This window comes from Bactrocera tryoni, chromosome 1 (assembly GCF_016617805.1).
Source record: "Bactrocera tryoni isolate S06 chromosome 1, CSIRO_BtryS06_freeze2, whole genome shotgun sequence".
NCBI lineage: Eukaryota > Metazoa > Arthropoda > Insecta > Diptera > Tephritidae > Bactrocera > Bactrocera tryoni.
The window spans coordinates 29,053,008-29,075,667 of NC_052499.1; the positions used below are offsets into that span (position 1 = coordinate 29,053,008).

Genomic DNA, 22,660 nt, shown 5'->3' on the forward strand with positions numbered 1-22,660 from the left:
TTAAATGTGAAAATATTTTAGAGTTTACGGTAGTAATCGGAGTAAGTTGGTTTGGGTACTACTTGCCTACGTTTACTTCATTTTCATAAACTTGTGTGTATGTGGGCATAAATATATTACAGCTAACTTAAAGATAAGTTTTGAGTTGGTTTGTTTCGTTTCTCTTTATTTATTTTGTCTTATTTTAACATTTTGCTATTTAAATGAAGTTAAACATTACCGTTGTTATGATTACGTTTAATGTAATACTTAATTCTCTATCTATGTACTTATGCAACATACACACACATATGATAGCTGTTTCGCTTGTCTATTAACATTGTCTGTATATATCTTTATATATATGTATATGCATGTATATGTATAACAAAATTGACATATACACGTTTTGTGTTTGTAAATTTAAAAGCAATTACTTTCACATCTATATTTATTCAACTTCATTGTAACTTTACATATGTACGAGTACGTTGTAGATAATATTTCATTTCCAACTGTGTATGCACCTACTAGGTTTCTAGTTGATGTGTGGATAATGGTAGAGTCGCGCAAGGTTGAAATTCTTAATACTATATGTACCGTTATATATATCTATATATGTATATATATACGTATGCATGTATGTTATACATGTTTACATGTATACACACACATACATACATAATTAAAAGTAAAGAAAAATTTTTCTAATTTTATATAATTAATTTAAAGTGTAAAATTGCCGTTGGAGGCTGATCTAAATAATCATCAATCAAATAAGTAAAGACAACAAAATATAAACAATAACAAAAAAGCAAAAAAAATATTGTAAGTCATTTCTTAAATACATAATAAAAAAAAAATAAAAATAATGTACGATAAAAATTGCAGCAAATGTCAAAAACATAGCCGAAAAATTATTTAGTGTTATGATTATTACGGCTTTCATAACGTCTTCATACTTGTCTTCGCGGCCAGCCATAGATAATGCCGTCTTAAAGTGGGGCTCAGCCCTACTGTTGCTAACTCTTGTAGTGTATTGTGGTGTGTGGCGTTGGTGCTTAAGGAAAGTATTGTGATGGCAGCGACGTTCGCATACAAATGTCGAGTTCAGTATTTGAGGCAGCAGTGGTCAGCAAGTGATTGTTATTAGTGCTGTTGCTGTTATTGGCAGTTGTAACAACTTGGATTTGTTGCTGTTGTAGATGTGCATCAGCGTCCGTGTTTGTACCATAGTTATTATGTTTGCTAGTCATCGGCGTATGGTCTATGTTGCTGCCATTGGCAGTGTTCTGGTGGTTATTATTGCTAGCAATGATTTTTCTTAAGTTATTTGGTGGCTTCACAATGACGGAGGTAGCCACGGCAGTTGCTGGTGCGGAAGCTGCCAAATATTTGTGTTTGTTGCTGTTATGGCCAATATTATTGTTATTGTAATTGTTGCTTGTTCGCTTGTACTTCGCATAAGTTGGCGTTACCGTGACTGTATTGCCAGTGTCAATTGTATGCAATTGTGATTTCGATTTCGCCCCTGCTGCCAGTTCTGTCGTTGTGGTCCTCGTCGAAATCATTTTCGCTGCCGTTACAGCGGTCGCCGTCGTCGTCGTTTCCGCCGCCGCCGCCGACGTTTTGACCCTTTTTCAGTCACCGAATCGGGTACATGCTTTCTTCCACCTGCATTGAGTGCACCATAGTTCACGGCGTTCCATGCCATATACTTTGCGACATTTCTTGTTCTCGCCTCGTGTGCGTCTATTTGGTGAGTTCGGTGTGTGTTTGGTTGTCGTGGCAACGGTTGTATGTTGTGAATGTTGTTGTTGTTGATGATGATGATGAGATGTCTGTTGCTGTTGTTGCGATTGTTGGTGAACTTGTGCTGTGGAGATTGTCACAATAGTTCCAGCTGCGCTGGATTGCGTCGACTGTTGGTGACCATGCATGTGTTGTATTTGCTGCTGTTGCTGTTGTTGCGGTTGTTGATTTGTATAATTTGGCGTAATAGTTACAGCCGGTAGTTGTTGCTGTGGTTGCGGCTGATTGTGATGAGCACCAGTGTGATGTGCCGTCACCGTAATATTTTGGTGGGACAACTGTTGTAGCATATTGCTGGCACCACTATTATTGGGTGTGATGGAACTGCTTTGGTTATTGCATGAATTACTGTTGACATTGCCATGGCTGTTACTACTGATGCAATTATTCGGACTGCTGCTATAATTGTGATGGTACGTTGGAGATGGATATGGCGCTGTCGACTGGGACGGACGTGGCGATGATCGAGCGTGTTTAACAAATTGAGACTGCTGCTGCGGCTGTGGTTGTTGATTTTGATGAAGTAGCTGACTTGAGTTAGATGTCACCGATGTAATGGCGGTTTGTGCTGATTGTACTACCGGTACTGATGACGACTGCCAATAGTTTTGATGATTTAGAGGTGAAGTCGACACGCAATTGCTCTGCATTTGCTGATTGGTGTGGCTGTTGTTGGTAGTAAAATAAGTGCCACCATGGAATACCGTCTTGCCGTTATTTATATGTTGACCCTGATTTTGTTGCAACTGTTGTTGTTGATTGACACGTCCTTGCCTATGATTAGGAAAAAAATAAACGTCATTGTTTGTTTGCATTGAACGTGTACTGAAGTGTGGTTATGTTGAATGATTAATGTTTCGAACTAAATAAAAAAAATACATACTAATCGTTAACGTCTAAAGTCAGACAACTCCAAAACAAAAATTGTTATGACATGTAAACTTAACTTAACGATCATGAAACGTGTGTGAATTATAATTTATATTTCTAATTCTGTATTAGAGAATATTATAAAAAAATTATAGAAGAAACCTACTTGAAATTGCCCACTATTTTTCTTTGGTATTCTGGGTCTTCGTGTGGTGGGCGAGCCATATCACGGTGGCTTAGAGTGGGTGGCGATGTAGGGCTCGGTGTTTTACAATCATCCTCTTCATCTTCGATTTCTGTATAATAGAACTCTTCCTCATGGTCATTTTCGCTACATGATTCATCATAATCAGCAGAGCGACGTGCTTTTTTGTTACTGCAAGTAAAGTATTTATAACAAAATTTAATATAGTCATAATAAAACTTGCTTGGTGTAGATATGTTAACTTTAGAAAATTTTATTGATAGGTGTAAAAGCAACCCTACAATCTATTACAAATTCTTCTATGCAACTCTGACGAACACTAGCCATGGGAAAAAGAGATAGCAATATATGCATAGCAATCAATTTCATTGTACAAAGCAGCTCCGCAGGTATGTGCGATATATAAAAGGTGAGGAATGAAATGACGCGATTGCTGCCTGCTGACATTCGTGTAGTTGATCTGTCGCCTAATGGTGTGTAGTGCTGTTGTTAAATTGAAACGCTAACTATTTAAGAATAAAGTAAGAAAGAAGTAAACCCGTATTGCAAATTTAGGTATTCAAGCGTATATTTCACTTCTCGAATAATTTGCAAGCATAAACTTGTGATTTATGTAGAAATATTTGCTTACAATTCTGTTATCAAGTTACCCAAAACGTGTTCGCAACAAAGAAATTTTGGAAGAAGAAGCAGATGGAAAAGCATTAATCGACAGACGGTCGTCAAAGCGGTGAAAATAAAAGACAAAGCAAATCAATACAACGTTTACGAAAGAGTCAGGCATCGAAATTTACAAAGTGGCGTTTGTTTTACAAAATTATCAAGATTTTTATTAAGAAGAAAACTTCAGTTCCGTTTTTATTTAAAGACACTGCGCTACATATAAGTAAAAAGTAATTATTTCGACAAGAACTAAGTACGAGTATATGTTCAAGCTTCATTGAGCACCCATCTACCTATCCTTGTATCTGCAGCAGAAAGTTGATGTTTCATATTACTGCAAAGCATACAGAAGTAAACGCTGTGAGCAAAAAAGTCAATTACTATTTGTTAAGAGTGCACGGTTTAGAAAATTCGAAAGGAAACGAGATTTATTGGCATTTACAGAGAAAAAATGTCCACCAATATTAATAACATTGTTACTGAACGAGTTGAACGCAATAATTCCTCCTCATCCCTATGTGCATTGAGTAGTGGCGGACATAGTAAAAACAACAGTGGGGTATTTACAATTGCAAATAATGGCGGTACGATCGGAGGCGGCAATGGAGGCCTTAATGCCAATGGCACTAGCAGTTTTAATGGTGTCGTTATTAGCGAAGTTGTCGACGAAACAAATCTCAAGTTTAGTTGCAAATATAAGACAAGTTGTACTTTGCTGTGCATTTACGACCCACAAGGTGTTGTTTTAAAAATTACACCAGGTAAGCGTTATTGGCAATTGGTCTAAGCTGTATTATAGGCTGAGAATTTGTTGAATGTTATTAAAATAAACTTTTTAAATTTTTAGATAACGACACTTCGAGTGTTCTTAAGGAGTACTTGCTTGCATATGATACCGAATCATCACAAATAGGGCGGCAAACGTATGCTCTTTCTCTAGATAATGATAATTTGCTTCTGAGATTTTCATCCGCATATGGTAACAAATATATTATATAAAAAATGCAATGACATATACATATTTACATTATACTCTTCTGGCCTTGTAGAACAGCAACGGTTTCGAAAGTTAGTCGATAGTGTAAAACATCTCCGACCAAAATCAGTATTTTCACAACGAACTGAAGAGTCTTCCGCTTCACAGTATTTCCAATTTTATGGATATTTGTCGCAGCAACAGAATATGATGCAAGATTATGTTCGCACCAGCACATATCAACGTGCCATTCTAGGAAATTCTATTGATTTTCACGTAAGTTATTTTTATAATATTCTGATATATTTAAATAACTATCGATTTAACATTATAGAATAAAATAGTTTTGGATGTGGGCGCTGGCTCAGGGATTTTATCATTTTTTGCTGTTCAGGCAGGCGCTGCTAAAGTATATGCCATTGAAGCCTCTAATATGGCACAGTATGCCCAGCAATTAGTTGATTCTAATAACGTGCAGGATAAAATATTTGTGATGCCTGGTAAAATTGAAGAAATTGAAATACCTGAAATGGTAGACGTAATTATATCAGAACCTATGGGATACATGCTCTACAATGAGCGTATGCTAGAAACATATTTGCACGCTAGAAAATGGTTGAAACCGAACGGAAAAATGTTTCCGACACATGGAGATTTGCATATTGCACCATTTTCAGATGAATCTCTTTACTCCGAGCAGTATAATAAAGCAAACTTTTGGTATCAGTCCGCTTTCCATGGCGTCGATTTGACTACGCTGCATAAAGAAGGTATGAAGGAGTATTTCCGGCAGCCGATTGTCGATACGTTCGACATACGTATTTGTATGGCAAAATCCGTGCGGCATGTTTGTGATTTTCTGCGAGATAACGAAAACGATTTACATAACATTGGTATGTATTTATTTTTTGCTGCGTTTAAGGTTATTTTCAATTATTGTTATGATTTTTCCAGATATACCTCTCCAGTTCCATATATTACAAACCGGCATTTGTCATGGACTTGCTTTTTGGTTTGATGTTGAGTTCTGCGGTTCCAGCCAGCAAGTATGGCTTTCCACATCGCCCACAGCACCACTAACTCATTGGTACCAAGTGCGCTGTCTTTTACCAATGCCGATATTCATTAAGCAAGGCCAACTTTTAACTGGTCGTGTGCTTCTTGAAGCCAATCGCCGTCAGTCCTATGATGTCACGATTGATTTGCATATTGACGGAACGCTAATATCCTCCAGCAACACATTGGACTTGAAAAATCCTTACTTTAGATACACAGGTGCACCGGTGCAGGCACCACCTGGCACAAGCACACAGAGCCCTTCAGAACAATACTGGTCACAACTTGATGCACCGCAGGGTACCCGTACTGGTAAGCATATCTTACGCTCTCGATTCTCAAATTTTTATTAATTTTCATTTCTTAAATTATATTTCAGTAAGTAATTTAGCAAATGGCATAACTGTTAATGGTCTTGCGGAAACTTCTATGGACATAACTCATACGCTTATGAACCCTCACAATTAAATTAAGCAACAATGAATCGAGTAAAAACCTACGCAATTGTCGATTCGATGCTGGCAAAGTAACCAGCTAGATATAATTTTACGTGAAGGTGAACTTATTTAAAACCAATATTTATTTTACTTCTATTTTTTTTTTAAACATATAACGCGCGTTTGGATTCGGTTACACACAAATACAAACATTTTTTTTAGAATGTAGACGAAATTTTTTTTAATAATTGTTATTTTGTGATGTATTTAACAGGACGTTTATGTAAGGGAATTTATTTAAGCTCGAAATGTGTTTTTCTTTTTTTTTGTAAATTTATTTAAACGATTATAAAGAGACATATATACACATATATACAAGCTCATATACACATATATTTTAAGTGCAAACTGCTAATACACGGAAATAAAATATATATGTATGTCTAGTTATAGGCAGACAATTTGGAGTGAATGGCAATGTAAGCTAAACTTTAAGGAACAATCATGGCAGACTTACAATGTATAGATATTGTGTTTCTTTAGTAGTAGACTTACAGTAAATAAAGCGTATTGAATAATAATTTAAATTATAAACGAGGTAGTTTAAGTGCGACAAACCGTTTAGCGCGTATATATTCTTATAGCTATGCAATTTTTAATGTTTAATGTTTCTCCAAATAGTAGATCTAGTTGTTCAAAATCTTTGACTTGAGTGCGATATAAGAAATTTCTATAATTTTCAATCCTAAACTTGAAACGCGTCGTGAATAAATAAAAAAAATCTCTTAAAAATGCGTTTCAATTACTACCGGTTGAAATGTGTTCCCTTCGTATAGTTCAACTTATTTAAATGCCTGAATTTCGCACTAGTCCTAAATGAAAGCCATTTCGTGCTTGTTTTTGCATTTATCAGTAAACCTCATTGGATATTACCCGTACTCCCTTTTAATGTAGGCGGTAGTACATAGTTCCTAGTTGTAAGCAATGTAAGCATCTATATCTAATAAATACTACTATTAAGACTCTAGTGCGTTGTTCACCTTTTAGCATTCTATTCTAAGAGTTAAGCATCGCTAAAGTTCCACATTGATATGACATATTTGCTAATTTACAATGCAATTTAATATAAACTGCACACACATGCAAATTCTCAAAAATGCTTAAGCGATTTCATATCATTTAAACGAAGAAAAATAGGTTAGTTATTTTGCACCCTTCACTTTTCTTTGCCTTTGGTAGGAGTATCTATTTATTTGCGCTATTATTACTTTTGCCCAACGTTAGTTTTGTATGTGTTCTTTATTCTTTATTCTTTACTTTCATTTTAACTTTAATTTAGGAGATTATTTTGTTAAAGTTGCAACAGCAAAAACGTTGAAGAAACACAATTCTTATTTTAACAAGCTTTGCTTTATGCTAAGAAAATCAATTTTAAAATTTAGTTAGTTTAATTTGTATGCGAGAACTAGTTATATGTATTATTGTATAACCAATTAGTATATAAGGTCACTATAAAAGAAGATAATGAAACAAAAGTTCGCTCTGTATTAGTGTGTAGAGTTAAAAATATACATATATACAATTACAAACGCGATACAAGAACAACTATGGTGTGTTTCTTATTTTGGGAAATATTTACGGCGGATTCCCTGAGCGATAATCTATAAAAATGAATTCTAAAACATATGCACACCCAACCTTTAAACGCCGCGGATCATATGCACCCCACCACAGCGCAGTCTTCCTGAAGCAGTGCAGTGGTACGAAACCTTGGCCTCAAAATGCCGCGCTCGTGTGTATGCTTGCGAACAGCATTTGTCACGAATGCTCAAAAATACGAGTGCGTTCGCCCGCCCAACAACCGGGCTAATCGCACTACAGTTGCTGCTTGGTGATTTTTTCTACTAGACACACATCCATACAAACATACTTGTGCATTTATATAAATTTATGCATTTAAGTGTATATGGCCCAGATTTTTTACATTAAAGCCAATGCAACTGAAAGCGGAATCGCACGTTAGAGAACTGCAGTGGGTATTGCAGTGTTGTTGTTAGTGCTAGGGTGCTACAGCTGTGCTTGTTATTGTGAGTTGCAATGGTTGCGGCGCTTTTACCACTTCTGCCACTTCTGCCATTTAACTTGCACTTTGCTTGGCTCACTGTGTCAAGGCGACAGCGTGAACATTCCCTTGGTTGAAGTTACCAATACAAAGAAAAATGCAAATACTTTAGCATGTACAAATTTCAAGGATTTATCATGAAAAAATATTTATTTTCCCTCGCTGCTATTATTTAGAAACGAATTTCGTACTTTAAAGATTCCATTTTGGGACAAAATTGCCGCTGCATTCGAATTACACAACTCTGCGAGGGGTTATGAATATTTTTGAAGAGAAACTGAATAAAATTTGTATTTAACATTTGTTTAAGCACCACAACGATTATATTAAATGTAATTTTGGAAAAAAGGGTGGTTCTAGAGTAAACGAGTGCCATTTGGATGTTGGAGAATTGCGAGTATACCAGACAGATGGACATGTATGGAGTTCAGCAAGAAACAGGTGTGGAGGTGTAAATGTGTGGTTTTATGAATAAAAATGTCCTTATAGGTACAGTTATAAGTCGTACTTACCCTAAATGAACATTACGTATGTGCCGCTCTATCTTTTTCGGTGTGTGTTCTATGTGTTTGCAGCCTTTCCAGGTACATCTGAATTTGGATTTGTTTGTCTGCAAAAAAGTAATAGTTGTGATTAATAACAAATTTAAATATATGTATGTATATATAAATTCTCATTTATTTATTAACAAATAAAAAGGATTAGAGTTTAAGAGTTGCCTACTTTTAGGCTGGACCGCCTTGTCGATCTATTGTACTGATCCCGCATACTTTTATTATTGATCCTCAACTCTTCGGTGCTTCAAGGCAAATCACTTGCAACATTCACACTAACGGCTGCAATTTATTGTCACTCGGTAAGAGCGTTGCCCGCGCAAAGCTGATATACAATTAGCCAGCAATAAAGGATAACTAAGGCGAGCCTACAACCGGCGATGTGCCGGCTTCAACTGTGAATGTATTAGTGCTGAATGGGAAAACACCGCTAGCCGGAATGATAACACGAGCGCATTTCAAAATCGCGACTTCAAACGAGTTCATCATATGTATATAAAGCTTGTGGATACGCATAGATGTACGTATGTATGTGTGAATGTTGGTAAATGCAAGTGCGATAAATGTGGGTGAAGTTGACGAGGCCGCCGATTACTATAGGCCGTTAGACGATGGCAGCGTAAGTTCGGTTGGCAGTGCATTAATATTCTGATGCATCCTTGTATTGAAGTGCATAAACAAAAAAGTGTGGAGGGCAAATTGAGAATGAGAACGAGGCCATTTGTGCCAAGGAGACGCTGCTACTGTGAGATGGCGAGAACCAGCAGATGCTTGCACTACTAACTACCATATACCATACATACATATGTGTATTTTCGCATATAAATAAGCACATATGTATGAAAGTAAATGACTTGACGTTTACTAGGTCAATTGTGTTAAGTGTTATGTCCATGTACATATGTTGCGTTTATATACATGCGAGAGCGGGTAGATTTACAGGGAGCCGAAAACAGAACAATTTTGTAGAAAAAAAATCGACCCGCTCTAATAATAATAATGTATGTACATATGTACATATACATTATTTATGAAAGTGAAATCAAAAATATAAATTCTTCATACTTTTATGAAGTTGAGTTATGCTAAAAACCATCGCTGGTACTTATGTACATACATATGTATGTACATACAGTAAGATTCTTGAACTAACTTTTAAATTTCCCGGCGTCCTTGATTTAAAAAAAATAATAATTTAAAAAATGTTAAATTTTGAAAAAGAGTAACAACTCGGATGCTATCAAAAAATAGTCCTAGAAAATATAAAAAAATTCTGTTATCACAAAAACCATTAATTTTTAGGAAATTGTTTTCACTGAAAATTTTTAAAGCCAATATTTATGCTACAACAGTTATTTTGATGTTTTTGTATTCCATTAATGACCTGATTTCTGATGGAGGTTGCTTTTATGTACATGCTGTTATAAATTAGTGTATATAAATTCATTTGCACATATGTACATACGTATGCATTTATGTATATACATATGTATGTATGTATATATTTTTATTTATTTTGAAGATTTGTTTTTCAGCTGAAATACCCACTCAAACAGCTATGGGACTCTAGAATTAGAGAAATTGAATTTAATACATTTTTATCGCAAATAACATATAAATTTAAAGATGAAACTTAAATTTGTGGGCATTCAATATTGGACTTGTACATATCCTGGAACAATATATTTTCATTCATAGAAAATATAACTGACTTGAAAATAGGTAACAAATACTACAGTTAATTATCCCTGTTGAAATATCATGAAAATAATAAATACAAATTTTGAAAATTCAAATTTTTTTGAAGAAGTTTTTCTGCTTTTCTCGGCAAAAACAATTAAACAAATCCATTATCACGTATTTAAGCTAAAATTTTCCATTTTGAGTTTGACTAGATACTACAAATTTTTAGAATCATAAAGTGTTGCCATGCTTATATAGTATATTCTTAAAAAATGCGTTTCAAACGTTATTTATGCTTATTTTCACATATATTTAAGAGTGTATGTTTGTGTTGCTTTTTCGTTAAAGAATCCAATGCACAAAAATGTAAAAAATTCGCTTCCGCTAAAGTGAATTCATAAAGCGTAAAAAACGCACACACAATCATACACATGTATTTCTATGCTCCATCTCATCTGTATTCTTATATTCCGTGCTCGTTAAACTTATTCCCCAATTTATTTTGATTGCCGCATGGCTTTCAATAGGCGGCATTACACGTCCACTAGCCCACGCAGTGCGAGGGTCATAACGCCGCCTTGCCACGCTCGAAGCCATTGCATTCTAGGTTAGTGAAATAATTCTTTTCTTGCGCTTTTCCACCCTCCACTTCGCTTTTGCTTTTGTTTTCACTGCTTTCTGGCTTTCTGTTATTTATGCTCACGACAAAAGCAAATAGAATTGAAAGCATAAATGTGTATGTAGGTATGTGTGCCGCTAAATGTTGACCCTTTCCAAGTGCTCGAATAGTACTCAACCTCCCCTTTCAGGCGGAGCACTGGTAAGGGATGATAGTATGTGCATTGCCGAAAATATTTAGGTCAAAACATAAACAAGTACTAAATACTGGTAGTCACACGAAAATATGAAGTTATCAGAAATGCTCTCCGCGCAGGGCTGTTCGCCGAAGGCTACAGATTTGCATGACGAAGAGAATTTTATTTGTACTCAACTAATTTCCCTTTCGATAAGCAACATACCTTTAAGAGTGTATCCATATTGTAGAGCATTTCAGTTAAGAGTGCAATACTGTTAGCTTGAGCTCAAATTAAAATCCTTGTGAGAGGAGAGCGCATGCTGACACATTTCTTATGTTTTGGGGATGCGGAGAGAAATTAGGTCAACGGGTAGAAGTGGAGTTATGAGTGTGTAGATATTTTTTGGAGTTATTCAATTTTGTATGCATGTTTAAGACTTTGTGTAAAGTGAAAATTTCGAGAATTTTCAACGTCAACTTTAATGCAGACATTAATTCTCCAGACAAATTAACTTTGATGATTTTGTTTTTTGAAAAAACTACAGTATACAAAACCTCGCATAAAATATGGACTTTTAGTTTTTTTAGAGTTAGTTCTAATTTGCCTTTGATGCCCTGCTTCAAGTAGTTGTGAATTAGGGTGCGCTTGTGCGTATGAGCAACTTTCCATTTTCACATTCAGCGGAGTAATTGAAATACATATGTGTGCACATGCAATAAATTCTGCTCTCAGAAGTTAGAGAGTCTTTCAAATAGATACTCTCTTTAGGAGTTTCGTAGTGAACTTCCCGCTTGAAAATGCAGAGCAAAATCCTGTTTGCTTAATGTGAAACTCGCGAGTTTTATTTTGTAAATGGTATTCAATTGATTTGGCACAAACGTTTATACGGCCTTTAGGTTTTATGCACTGGCAAGAAAGCAGGAAAATCGTTGGCATTGCAGAGTTTTAGTAAAATTAATTGCGTATTTCGAAAGTGTTACAAAATATGTTCTGGAATTTTGGAAAATGTATATTTGTCATAAGCTTACAAATAGCATATGTACATAAGTATGTATATACATGTACATATATGAATATTTATGCAGCTATGTATATATAGGTATGTAATTTTTGTTAGCCATTGTGCAGATGGAAATTCTTTCTCAACTTCCACAACTTGCCAGATCTACATAAACGCATATATATGCTTATAGGTATTTATGTACATAATATATGCATGCATGTTTATAAATACTATATGTGTGTAACAACGAGTATACAGTCAACGGAGCACCTTTCATGACGACAAAGCCCGCATAAAAGAGAAAGTGAGCATTTCGGCAAACGCTGATATACAAGCTGTGCTTTCTGTAGTTATGTAAGTGTGTGTGTATAATATTTTAGAAAGGGAAAATGACAAGCAGGTGTTGAGTTGTTAAGGACTTTCCACACAGTTCATTTCATTCATGTCAAAATGTTTATTAACTTGATTCCATCATTTGGCCGTCATCGATTTTTTGTGCTTTTTGTGCTTTTTGTTTGGTTGCAGCATTTGCTTTAATGTAGCCAAGTGGTCAGTTTTACGGCAGTGAAAGTTTGAGGGTTGCAAGAACTCCCCTGCATACATACTTATGTCTTTTATATGTATGTTCAGAAGTGCTAAATTTATTTTTTTTTACGTAAATAAGATTTTAATGGAAATCAAAATTACAGTTATTGTACACTCATTTAAAGAAGAAAAAATAAGAGTAAAAAAAATGATTTTCTTTTTTAAATTGAATAAAAGTCTATAGCTAAAAACTGTTATAGAAAATATGGTTTTTGTGTACTACTGGAATATCCTTTTCAAACACCTTTTTTATATGTTGTTGAAATCTAAATAACGGTTCACTGATTTCTTTAATATACATGTTTTTTAAAACCAGGACAAAAAATGAGTAATGTTTTTTTTTTTTTGAATTTTATTTAAAATACATTTTGAAATTTAAAAAAATTAACAATTAAAATTTTTAAATTTCAGATCTCAGAAAAAATTATTCTCCATATATGCACCTTCACTCACTATTCACTGTTCCCTCGAAAATCTTATTTTTTTAACTTTTTTAATAAAATCACAATTTTCAGAAAATTCTTATCCTGTGAAACACACATCTCAAATTGCTTATTTTTTTCAGAAAATTCTGGTACATCTAAACAAATAAATTAAAAATAATAATATTACACAAGTAATAAACACAATTTCAACTTTGTTTAGGAATTAAATTAGAAATGTTTATTCCAAGTGTTTCGCGGGTTGTATCTTGCATGAAAATACCACAAGGGCTTAGTTTAATTTTTGGCCCAGTCTGGCTTGGCCACCCCAGAAGTTTTTAGTCATTATGTTTGTTTCTGAGTTATGCTTGTCTTTAAATGAACCACATTTCCTCACATATATATATATTTTTAACAGAAAACAAGTAAAAAAAATTCTTAAATATATTGTGACTTATAATTTTTCTTAAACATTTTTTAAAATTCCATTATAGTAATAAAAAACGTCATGCACATATGCGCAGTGCGCACAGTAGATTGCCGATTGCATAAATGATTTATTAAAGAGCTCGCCTTAAAGAAATTATCTAAGTAAGCGCGACATTTGAGGATATTTTATGCGGTCTGTATGAGGCCACAATGAGAACTTCCAATAGAAAATACCAAAGAAACATAAGGAAAGACACATGAGTTGAGAAAATTAAATTATTAAGCTGCTTCGCATTTCAATTGTCAGCAAAGTTCGTTAGGAGGAAGAAAGGAAACTTTAACTGGAACAAACATGAAAGTGCAATCAAAGCAGCTGACCTACAGAGGCGCACACTAAGGATGCATTTGGTCAGCGAGCGAGCGAGTCAGCGGGCTGAAGAAGTTTCTTATTTTACACTTTCTTGCAAAAAATATATATTTGTTGCTAAGATATTATATATACATTTATGCTTGTCTAATTGATGTAATATTATTTCAAATTTCGGATGTAAAAAACAAAAGGTATTGGAATGGAAGCTTAAGAACTCCATTGAAAAAAAGATGCTTTGTCAAATTATAAATGAAAAGATTTAAATTTATGCACGTAAGCGTTTGTTAAATGTGGATTTGTGTGCGTATTTTCGAAGGACGATTATGCGTTGGCATTGAAATGAAATTTTCGCCATTAGTGTGTGGCTGGCATGACCCAGTTTCGCAGCTTTTCTGGCAGGTGGTTTGAGAAAAAATGCAATAATTGCAACAACAAGCATTATGTGCTCTTCAGTATATGCTGGCACTCCACAAGGCTTCGCATAAATTTCCTTGAAATGCTGCAAAAAGCATTCACACATACACATACAAATATACATATATACGAATTTGTATATGCTATGCTAGTATATAAATGCTTATATGCCTGCACTTTATATAGTATGTATGCTTGCTGCATGCCACACACACTCACTTTATGCTCAAGGTGAACTATGGCATACGAAAGTGGGTCAGGTCGTGCAAAGGTCCAGCGCGCAGAGGGAAGCGGCGCGTTATGCTCGGTTTGTGGAAAAAGTCAAAAGTGTATAGCTAAACTTTCACGGTAAAAACTATCTGTAGGAACTAGCCTTAGCTTCCACTTGCCAAACGCATGTCAGATGCAAAATGTGTACGCTGTGTGTGTGTATGTGTGTGCGCGCGCCTAGATTTGGGGCAGCAGTGGGTGCTATGCAATTACTCACAAATTCGTTTGGCGAATTCGGTCAAGGTAAAGCACACAAAAGCAAAGTGACGCACACCAATGCACACCTTGAAAGTGATAAATGCGTGTGCCGTTATGTGTTGCATGCAAGGATGCTGCGTTTACACAATTTTTTGTGCGGCGAAATTATTGCATTCAACATTTTGCACAATGTAGTTTTCAGCATAGGGGAACTACTTTGACCAATAATGTATGTTTTATGTTATTCTGCTAGGTACACAATTTTTAATGCAACATATTTGTGTATATGCTACTATATGTATATGTTGCATTTAAGCATTTAACCCAATTGCTGAGTTTTTGCTACCCACACACCCACACATACAAACGTACAATGTGGCATTTAGCAAGGCCGTGTCGCCACTGAGCGTTTTTTGCATGCAACATCATCGTGACACAGTCCATTTCGCGTCGGGGCGGCGTGAAAAGTAAACCAGGTCATGCATATTTACAATGCAATTTATTCATTATGTACATGTGAGCAGCATACACGGCTATAGCAGCTTACAGCACATTGCAGCGTGGTGAGCGAGCATATGTATTTGAGCATATAACGTTGCACTTGTACATAGTTAAGCTTATATTGCGATACATATACATTTCAATTGTCCCACATACGTTATACATATGTACTCGTATGTTTGCTATCATTCAATGCCTCAACCCAGACCTCGAAAAGTGCTTTAAAGTGCATTAAGTAGTTATGATTTATGTATCTGCGCTTTACATAAAATTCATATGCTATTTGTTATACATACTCACATTGCTTTTGTAATCGTTTCTGTTCGAAATTTTTACTTGCTAAGTATTATTTTCAAGAATAAATTCTATTCTAATATTGGGAAATTTATTTTTATTTCCTTTTTATTACAACAAAATATTTCGTTTTTTCATTATTATGATGTTAAATAGTCCGTTTAACAAGTATAAATGCTTGAAAAGTATGATTTTGAATGAGAAATTGTCAGCCTAGTTGTATGCTGTTTAAACAGCTAACGGTTTTTATAAATTCTGATATGGGTCTCAATAGAGATGATTTTTTTGGACATTTGGTAGATCGTATAATATTTTTACGACTAAAAAGGTTTTTTATTACTACGTTTTGGTTGGAAAGCGACTATAGATTACCTTGCTGATGTAGTTACATACTCTATGTTTCAGCATAAATACAAGAGTTAATTATATATACAATTATTAATGCTATTGGAGCGACTTTGCTCCAAATGGGTATCTTTAGTAATAATTTTCACATCTTTCCTATATCAACCTATGATGTTGAGCCTTTCTTTAGAAAAATACTTTCTATAGAAAGCTTACATACGAAAAAGAATTATAAATTCCTTTCCCTCATGCCTTTCTGCACGCAATCTTTAACTTTTTACGTCAACCTTAATTTGGGCAACATGCATCCGCCTTTCTCAACTGTAGCTACAACAAATGGTTATCTGCTCTCATCTTGCTTAACTTTCCCTCCGAATTAGTTATATGTTGTTTTTGTTTAGCAGTTGCTGGTTATTACATGAATTTCCTGTTGATACTTTAAGGTTATGTCAAAGTTTGCACTCTTATCGGGCCACTTTGTTTAATTTTATTTATAGTGGGTTAACTTACTGCAAATTTAAGCAAAAAACCTATTGCAATGCTTTATAAAGGTTTTAGAAAACATATTTTGGATAAAGGAGGCTGAAAGAAGTAAGTTTAAAAAAACGAACAAGGGCAGAAAAATAAATTTGTTTTCGAAAATACTGAAACGAAGGGATGTACAAGCAATGTTACTCAATTCAAATGAGATCTATACATATGTTTTTTAGGATCTCCGTCTTATGGCTAACATTAAAGAGTTTTAGAGATTTATATTTTGTAATGCTTTTTGCTGGAGAGGAAATGATCGAAATCAATAGTGCAATAACCGTCCCAGTACACTTCATTCTATCAAGACCATCTTCACGGTAATACAGTGCGTATGAGTAACTTTTTGAGGTAAAATCATTAAAATTTTTAATGAGAGTACAGAGTGTAAATAAATTCACTTTTAACGGTGACTATGTATCTAAGTTGGTCAGTTTAATGAATTTGAATGTTCATACTAGTAAACCTTTTTGTAGCTTTAAAAAGTATTACATTGTCTTTGATAAAAATATTGGACTCATGTATGAGTAATAACATATGTAAGTACATATTTACAACATGTATGATATATTTCATTCAAAATATTTATACGGAACAAGTTTTCATTTATAACTTAATGCATTTTACTTGGCGGAGATTTACGAATTGACTCCACGCCATAGCAGGTAAATCATAAAAAAGTATTGTAAACAATTCTCTAGTAAAAATGTTTAGTCATTTCGCATATCAAACATTTGCAAGACATGACCCGATTAATTCCGTTTTCAGAAAAGAAATTAGAAAAAAGCGCAAAGATTGCAGTGAAGTGTAAGAAGTTCGCTTAAGAAACCATTTGTGGGGTGGTGGCAGCTATGTTCGAATAATTTTAGACTTGGAGTGTGCCCAATTACATTTGCGTCGTTTATTCGTGCGAAATCGCGTTTACTCCTCGAAAATTTCACCAGTCGTACAGTTGTCTGGAGCTGGAATCACTGGCTGCCGGTGATTTGCCAGTGAATTCCGTCCACTTAAATGATTGTGTAGGTGTGTGTGCGCTGTGCCCACACCGCCGCCCAACAAACTGGAATGGGTGCAATGGAGAAACATTAATTTCATGTAATTTCCCATTGTAATCGACATTTGCGCGCACGAATTACATTTCACGTGAAGAGAAAGAGGCGAATTGAACTGAAACGAAGCGCACAGAGCATTGAATTGAACTGCAGAGCAATGAAATGCAATAAAATCGGGCCGCAATGGTTAAACCAAATCGAGTTGCAGTTAATGGAGCTGTTGTGTTGGCCAACTCGCTTTGCATTTTCCACTGCTGCCTTAATGTGCCACTAAAATTATTTGCTGCGTTTTTCGCTGTCTTTGCTTTTCATAAGATAGCTTAAAACACACCGTCGCCAATTTTCGAAATTAACAGAAATGGAAAGTCATAATTTAACTGTAAACCGAATATGTGGTGCAAAATTGTGTTTCCTTATTTCGGCGCAAAATATTTACTTTCGTGGCAACTCGTGAAGCCAAAAATTGTATTGTTTGCGCTGGCTTAAGTCAAGTTGTTTAATTTCATGCTGAATTTCGATTACGAATGCTTTGACTTACGTTAAATTGAGATCCTATTTGCTGAACTTCTGTACTGACTTCAAAGGGACTTACCTGAAAATGAAGGAAATGAGAAAATATGTGAATTGGGACATAATTTGGTTATTGTAAGTATGATACATTGTGTGAAATTTACCAATGAAGTTAGATATAAAAACTTATAGTACAAAAATTATTTCGTTTTGCGTTGTCACTAATAGAGAGGTTGCGGTACAGCAGTTAAAATAAAGGCTCATTTTGAAACCTCATTATGTATTTGTAACATAATCTCTACTCAATTTGATTAAATTTTGATAATAAACCTTTAAAACTCGTTCTCAGTAATCCAAATTCAGTTGCTGTACTGTTTTATTCAGTTATGGTGATTTAGAATAATTTTGGCTGTTATAAATGCGAACGTTGAGTGAGGGGAAAACAATTGAGATTCTAAGGATCATTCAAAAACAATTTTTAATGCTTTGCTTGCCAATTCATATTTTAAAAACGAAGTAAAGAAAGCAAAGGATATGTCAGAATGAAAGCCTAGCAAAATTTGTGTGTGAATCAGCCATAACTTTAATAATTCCATAATTGTCGTAGGCATTTTTGAGATTTAAATGTTTGTAATAAAATACCCACAGACATTCTGAGTGATTTTGGAGATTTCTTATACCAAAAAAAATAACTACAATTATATTCAATTTCTCTCTTATCATGATTTATCATTCTTCTTTTCAGACGTGCGACTGTGAACTGAGGCTGAACTCGAGTTTGCGAAATTTCGAAGCAAGCAATACATTGTTTTGTATTTAAAAAACTAAAACTAAAAACATAATTTTATCTGTTTTTATTTACACTGATTTTCCAGAAGTTACTGATTTCTTAAAAAATAATAATAATTGTTGTTAGTATATTAATTTATTAATTAACTAATGGTGGTAGGTAAAAACAAAAAACAAAATTATAATAATACCAAAAATGTTGTAATCGGATATATTTTAATGTAATCGCAGCAATAATTGTGTGTCGTTGCTTTTGTTCTCAATTAAAATCAAGCGAGTGCTAATTAACTAAATGGCGAATGCAATTTAATATGAGTCAAAGCGTAAACAACCGAAATCTGCCGAGACAAGAGAAACTGAGGAGAAGGTGGGAAAGTAATTTTAAGTTAATGAATGCCGTTTCGTGTACATGCAATTAATCAAAAAATGCGAGAACTATAAAAGGTATTAAATTAAAGGAGAAAGGGTTGATGACATGCGGCCGCTCGTCGGAGACAGACTGATATTGAAAAAATATGAACACATTTTATTAAATTATAAAAAACATATGTTTTTTTTTAATATATGAGGGAATGCGTGGAATATAGTATAATGTATACGTGGGTGATTTATTTCTTGGGTTCTTGAATAGAATTATATTCAATTCAAACTGTGGCAGGAGTCTAACTGACGTCACGAACACCAACACGCAAAATAGCGAAGGTGTAAAATTGAAATCATTGCGTAGGCATGTCTTCGTAGGCGTCAAGTTGCACAACAGAGGCGCACTTATATGTATTTAAACTGAGCAAGCAAGTGGCAATTTAAGTATGAAGACTTATTATGGAAAGCTCGGCTAAAAAGAATTTTAAGATCCGAGAAGCTAATAGAAATAATTTCAAATCTCATCAATGAAACATAAAAGTGAGGAATTTTATACAAAACGCTGCGCTTTGTTTAAGAAATTTGTTTCGTGCGTATCAAGCTCATTACTCATGAGCCCAATCAATCGTATGCAGGAAGCATAAGCCTTCTGTTAATCATTTATCAGCGGCATTGACATTGACATTGACATCGCTGCACGCAATGTCGTTGCTACAATAACACAACAGCCCACGCAGGCAGGAACCCCCACTAACTTAGTTGAAAGAATATGTGTTGCTAGCGTCACCTACGCTTTTTTCGCAAAGCGTGCACAAGCGAAAGTTCGAAAGCCCAGTAGATACGAGTTTTGCGGGCAGAAGCGTAACTCTTACGTAGGCAGTCTGTCGTAAGTATTTATGCTATGCAACGAGCAGTGGGTGCATTACGTACACTTGGTGGTCATAAAAGACAAACGCACACAAGCCATAATAGAAACACCTTAATGTATAGAGCAGCAGAGAGCTGCAGCGAGTATGATAAAATCAGAACAAACAGACGTGTCAAAAACACAATCAAATCAATTCAGTTTCGCATAGACAACATTGTTTATCAAATCGAGTAATCGCCAGCGTCAACCGAGCTGATGCAACACGAACAATCTGTTCTTCGGCAATCATGATCGTATCATGTCAGGTCATAGCGTTGCGACGATTGTTTGAATTGATGTGAAACTTTGGATAAACTGTAAGTAAATCTACGAGTAAATCTATGGGTAAATCTATGAGTACAGCAAACAACAACAATTTTCTGCTGGACTGATTTGAATCATGTGTGGCAAAAAATGTACCAGCTTTGAAAATGTGCGCTTGTTACAAATTTTCGAAGCGTAAACAATGGCAATTCCATCAAGAACGTACATAGATATATACATACATTTGATGTATGTATGTACTCGATGAAATTTCCATTATACATGTAACATATGTATATACATACATACATGTGTATACAAACATACTTATGTATTTGAAATAGAACAGAAGTGCACTAGAGTATGTGTGAGGGGATGGAATACAAACCGAACGCTGTCGGTCATTTCAATCATTGAAGCATGAGTTGGCATCAATTCGGGTATTTTCTGCTGATGCGAACGATTCAAAGTTGTTCTCTATCGCTGATTTGAAGACAAACGGTTCGCTGCGTGTACATGAACCGAACTGACAGAATCAGACAGAGTAACGGATCAATACTTAAGTATAAACAAAAATTTATTACACGTTGCAGTTCTCTGCTATGTAGTAATGGTGGCGCCTTAATGTAGGATATGTACAGTTTAGTCTACGTTCGAAGGAAACGAGGCGCTTAACCTTTTCCTCCGCAGACACGCAGAAACGACGCGTCACAGACAGAAGCAAGCAAATATTTAAACATAACATGTAGAGTAGGCAGAATGTGGCAGACGTTGAGACTTATCATTTGTATTGCTGTAGCCGAACTCGTTAAAAAAGTTTGGCCTACACATTTTTATACAAGTACACTCGTCGGCATCTAGAAGAGCTTAGTCATCCATAAAGCTTCTGCTGCAGACAAACGAGCTTTAAGGTACGGGCCAATAGCCGCTGAAAGCTTCGTTCGCAGGCAATTGCGTGCCAACGTTCGAATTCAAGGACAAACGTCGAAGGATCAATGCGCGTGTGAGTTCAGATGGCAGGCACAGACGAAGTCAATGGAGAATTTTTAGGAATTTTGGCACTTTGAATGGTATACGGCTGTAGTGTCATGCACCTCCTGTGCCGAGCACGGAGTATCGAGTGCGGAGTCCCGACAGCTGTGGCCGAAATGAAAGCGAAAAGCGACGTGTGTTTGAGTTGGTGAGTTGCGTAAAATACAAGGTCGTTTTTTGGCCTCGAAAATGTGTCTGGCGCAAAATACTACTTCACTCACGGGCGTTTGCAACTGCCGCAGGAATGCGTTTGCGACATACAAGCAGACGCTAAATTATGCTTATGAATAAGTAGTTGCTCCGCGCTGGGCGAAGAGGGTTTCGGTAATGGAATTGATTTAATGAGGCAATTCATAGCTGCCGTTGACTGTGTCTGCCTTGGAGGTGTCATGACCGCTTTCATGCCCTTTGACATTTGTCATGACCTCAAGGGTGACGGCTATATGCCGTTCCTGGTTGCTAGGATAAATGAGACTATGTCAATAGGCTGGGAGTACGCCAGAAGTATGCCGAATTTTCGGTATGGAATATATTATTTGAGTAATATTTTGAATATTAAGAAGACAGATAGTTTTAAAGAAAAGTTGGAATTCAAGGCGTTACAAAAATGCAATTTATACGCGCACGAGTATGACTACTCTGCAGACCAATTGTTTTTGCATAACAACTTGCAAATTTTCCGGTCTCAAAAGTTTATATATTTGGTTTTGCAATTTCTTGGGTAAATGGCCTGCCGGCCGGCGCCTTGACCTTGACGTTTGTGCAAAGAACGACGTAACGTTTGAAAGTTGAATAATCTTTATGACCGACATCGTTGGCTGGTGCCTATATGCTTTGATGAGCACACATACAAACATATACAACACACATACACTCTTGTGAGCTTTTAAAAATTGCCTAGTACTACAGTGCGTATACGCAATCTGTGTGTGACAATTCGCACAATTTGGAAAATAACTAATGCAGCGTATAACGGCGAACGTCTAGACAGTTATTGAAGGTTATCATGACGAGGCAAATGAACCGACGAACATACGAGTGCTGATTTCGTGCGGGACAACGAACAGCGGCAAGGAATTGCGTTCACACACACACAGATAAGAGCAGAGACGCCGCCGATTTTTTCGACAATAATTTTTGCTTAGGAATTACACGGGCTCGTAGGCGAATTTGTTTGAAGGGCACAAGTGCGTACAAAATATGAAAAAATAACGAGGGCTGAGTTGGAAC

The 22,660-nt window shown here is 35.5% G+C and overlaps 2 protein-coding genes across 3 annotated transcripts in view; one reads left to right on the forward strand and one right to left on the reverse strand.

The window, feature by feature from the left end:
• Positions 1-1,143: 1,143 nt before the first annotated feature.
• Positions 1,144-22,660, reverse strand: part of LOC120782530 (zinc finger protein 704) — a 284,131-nt gene continuing 262,614 nt past the window's right edge. The window contains exons 5-8 of one of the 2 annotated variants that reach the window (XM_040114849.1): positions 18,104-18,157; positions 8,633-8,730; positions 2,828-3,037; positions 1,144-2,565 (exon numbers count right to left, since the gene is read on the reverse strand). In XM_040114849.1, coding sequence (XP_039970783.1) covers positions 1,620-2,565; positions 2,828-3,037; positions 8,633-8,730; positions 18,104-18,157 — 1,308 coding nt within the window. In that variant the 3' untranslated portion in view covers positions 1,144-1,619. The remainder of the gene's footprint in view (positions 2,566-2,827; positions 3,038-8,632; positions 8,731-18,103; positions 18,158-22,660) is intronic. The other variant, XM_040114850.1, reaches the window with a different exon arrangement.
• Positions 3,307-7,603, forward strand: LOC120782531 (histone-arginine methyltransferase CARMER). The gene is made up of 6 exons (XM_040114851.1): positions 3,307-4,290; positions 4,377-4,508; positions 4,579-4,781; positions 4,840-5,398; positions 5,460-5,873; positions 5,941-7,603. Exons 1-6 carry the CDS (start codon positions 3,981-3,983, stop codon positions 6,027-6,029), a joined length of 1,707 nt encoding a protein of 568 aa, XP_039970785.1. The 5' UTR covers positions 3,307-3,980; the 3' UTR covers positions 6,030-7,603.

Coding starts and splice junctions, on each gene's coding strand:
- LOC120782531 (XM_040114851.1), top strand. CDS start 3,981: ATGTCCACCAATATTAATAACATTGTTACTGAACGAGTTGAACGCAAT. Junction 4,509..4,578: donor GAGATTTTCATCCGCATATG/GTAACAAATATA, acceptor CTGGCCTTGTAG/AACAGCAACGGTTTCGAAAG. Junction 5,874..5,940: donor ACCGCAGGGTACCCGTACTG/GTAAGCATATCT, acceptor ATTATATTTCAG/TAAGTAATTTAGCAAATGGC.